General features: G+C 41.4%; 1 protein-coding gene across 1 annotated transcript; it reads left to right on the top strand.

The window, feature by feature from the left end:
- Positions 1-750: 750 nt before the first annotated feature.
- Positions 751-3468, top strand: LOC124620261 (uncharacterized threonine-rich GPI-anchored glycoprotein PJ4664.02-like). Its single transcript, XM_047146928.1, has one exon. The coding sequence runs from the start codon at positions 751-753 to the stop codon at positions 3466-3468; it is 2718 nt and encodes a 905-aa protein (XP_047002884.1).
- The last annotated feature ends 224 nt before the right edge of the window (positions 3469-3692 follow it).

Here is a 3692-nt window from a genome sequence, read left to right as displayed (position 1 = left end):
TTGCAGTCGATAATAACATTCTGTACTTGGAACCAACATTCAAAACATAACAAGAGGTTAACAAGTGTCAATATTATTAGCTATGTGCTAACGAAAATTCGAATTGAAGGAAGTCGAAGAACGGCAGTAAAACCAAATCAAGCAATAGAACACTTGGGCGTAGAGTAGCACCTACAAACACAACCGCTGATGACACCTTTTTCAAATAAAGCCAAAGATTACATGGCATGATAAATTTTATTTTATTTAGTTGTGTATAGACTGACCTAACTTAAAATTTATCGACATAATATTAATACAGGCTATACTTCGTTGCAAAATAATGTACATCCCTCCTGTGTGAGAAAGTTTGAAATTTTGTTGGTTAAACAGGCAATCATAGTCGATACGAGCATATTATCCCCTCTTTAATGTGTCTGAGTATTTGGTGTGACGAATGTAATTACCGCAAAATGTGCATCTGTGGCGAAAATGTAATAAGTCAAATCACAGCTGCAACCATGCATCATGCTACACCCGATCCGGTACCCTAGATATAATTATAATTCAAAATGCTCTACACAGAAAACTTCTGCATACAGTTTAGATTGTTATTTACAGATCTTGCAGCACATTAAACAACGTATTAACGAAATCCTATATATCTTTTACTTATAGGAGCCAGCAACAGAAAACCCAGTGTCGTTGCCGTCTGCGTTGTCAGCCTCAACACAGGTGGTATCGCCAACCACGTCACCAGCCATAGCACAAATGAAGTCAGATGATAGAGCACAAATGGAGTCGCTAGCTGTGTCGCCAATCACAGCACAAGTGAAATCCGAAGATACAAAAGAAATGGCGTCGCCAGCCATGTCACAAGTTATCACTCAACTGAAGTCCAAAAATAAAATACAGATGACATCACTAGTCACAGAACAAATGAAATCAGAATATGCAATAGAAATTGCATCCCTAGCCATGTTGCCAGATAATATGGCACAAGAGAAGTGCAAAGATACAACAAAAGTCATGTCATCATTTGCATTGTCAGTTACAACACTAGAGACGTCTGAAGATAGAACACAAATAATGTGGACAGCCATGTCAGCACTCATGGCACAACTGAAATGTGGAGAAAAAATTCAAACAGCATTCCCAGCTGTGTTGCCAGTTACAAGACAAGAGAAATCCGAAGATATGATACAAATATCATTCCCAGCCATGTCAACAATTATGGGACAAGTGAAATGCGAAGAAACAACAAAATTGGTATTGGCAACTGTGTTGCCAGTTACAATGCAAGAGAAGTCTCAAGATATATCACATACGACTTCACCAGTCATAGCTGAAGTGAAATCAGAAGATAGAACACAAATAATGTGGACAGCCATGTCAGCACTCATGGCACAACTGAAATGTGGAGAAAAAATTCAAACAGCATTCCCAGCTGTGTTGCCAGTTACAAGACAAGAGAAATCCGAAGATATGATACAAATATCATTCCCAGCCATGTCAACAATTATGGGACAAGTGCAATGCGAAGAAACAACAAAATTGGTATTGGCAACTGTGTTGCCAGTTACAATGCAAGAGAAGTCTCAAGATATATCACATACGACTTCACCAGTCATAGCTGAAGTGAAGTCAGAAGATAGAACACAAATAATGTGGACAGCCATGGTAGCACTCATGGCACAACTGAAATGTGGAGAAACAATTCAGACAGCATTCCCAGCTGTGTTACCAGTAACAAGACAAGAGAAATCTGAAGATATGATACAAATATCACTGCCAGCCATGTCAACAATTATGGGACAAGTGAAATGCGAAGAAACAACAAAATTGGTATTGGCAACTGTGTTGCCAGTTACAATGCAAGAGAGGTCTCGAGATATATCACATACGACTTCACCAGTCATAGCTGAAGTGAAGTCAGAAGATAGAACACAAATAATGTGGACAGCCATGTCACCACTCATGGCACAACTGAAATGTGGAGAATCAATTCAAACAGCATCCCCATCTGTGTTGCCAGTAACAAGACAAGAGATGTCTGAAGATATGATACAAATGTCATTGCAAGCCATGTCACCAGGTAAGGAACAACCAAAACCTGAAGATGCACTGCAAATGGCATCAGCAGTCATAGTACATGTTAAGTTAGAAGGTTCAATAGAAATGGAATCGCCAGCCATGTCACAAGTTGTGGCTCAACTGAAATCTGAGGACACAATGCAAACAGTGTTGCTAGGCATATCGCCATTTATAGCACTAGAGGAGTGCTACGACAGAACAGTAGTGGCGTCACCAATTGTGACCCCAGTCACAAGACAAGAGAAGTCTGAAGAATCATTACAAATGGCGTCGCCAACCATGGCGCCACAAGTGAAGTCTAAAGATACATATCAAATATCGAAGCCAGACATGCCACCACTCACATCACGAAGAAAATCAGCAGATATCACGCATATGGTGTCACCAGCTGCGCTGCCAGGCATGTCTGGATCTGCCAGACAAATGGCGTCAGCACCGAAAATGCAAGTGGCATCCCAAGAGACATCTTCAGCCGCAACACGAGTGGCGTCTATGAGCAGTGTTACAAGCTGCTATATGAGTGGGACTGCAAACCCTAATGTCACTTACAACTTGAAACACAAGTCCAAGCCCGTCATGAGCCACAATACAAAATGCACCTCCAAACCCATCAGCGGCTTCATTACAAGAGGCATCTTCCAACCATTTGCAAGCTACAATGCAAGAGGCGTCTCCCAACCTTTTTCCCATTTCAAAGCAAGAGGCATCTCCCAGCCCATCGCCAGCTGGAATAGAAAAGGCATATTCCAACCAATGGCCAGCTACGTTGGAAGAGACATCTCCCAACCTATTTCCAGTTACAGGGGAAGAGGCATCCAACAACCCATCGCCAGCTGGAATAGAAAAGGCATCTGCCAACCGATAGCCAGCTACACTGCAAGAAACATCTCCCAACCTGCTTCCACTTACAGTAGAAGAGGCATGTCCAATCCCATCGAGAGCTACAATAGAAGAGGTATCTCTCAACCGATCGCCTGCTACAATGCAATAGGCATCTCCCAACCTATTTACAGTTACATTAGAAGAGGTATCCCCCAACCCAAAGCCAGCTTCAAGAGAAGAGGCATCTTCCAACCGAACGCCAGCTTGAATGGAAGAGGCATCTCCGAATCTACTTCCAGCTACAATAGAAGAGTCATCTCCCAATCCGTTGCCAGTTATAATACAAGATGCATATCCCATACAACCACCAACTACAATACTAGAGGCATATCCCAACCCTTCGCCAGCTACAGCGAGAATCGTAACATCGGCCACATCACCAGCCTCATTTCCAAATACAACATGAGTCATGTTGCCTATCCAATCGCTGTTTACAACACAACTCGTGTCAACAGTGCCACTGCCAGCTACAACAGCAGTCATGTTTCCAGCGTTTTTTCTAAATTTCGGTGAAAATTTGGTTGGTTGTTGTTATACTCTTAGTTAAATAAAATCAAAATTTTATGTGATATTTACTGAGCCTTTTTCTATCAATGCTGGTGCGGAAGCGTTATGTGTATTAAGTTAAACTTAGTATTATATCTGTTTGTAGTTTCTGATAGTTCATTTGTTCCACATAAATTTTCACATGCTAAGTCTTCTTCATTGTTAACTGACGAGAAAAAGAAAAAAAAACT

This window comes from Schistocerca americana, chromosome 6, assembly GCF_021461395.2.
Source record: "Schistocerca americana isolate TAMUIC-IGC-003095 chromosome 6, iqSchAmer2.1, whole genome shotgun sequence".
Classification (NCBI taxonomy): domain Eukaryota; kingdom Metazoa; phylum Arthropoda; class Insecta; order Orthoptera; family Acrididae; genus Schistocerca; species Schistocerca americana.
This window is presented reverse-complemented; position numbering and strand designations above follow the sequence as displayed.

Excerpts from the sequence above, each read along its gene's own strand:
- LOC124620261 (XM_047146928.1), top strand. The coding sequence starts at position 751 with ATGAAGTCAGATGATAGAGCACAAATGGAGTCGCTAGCTGTGTCGCCA.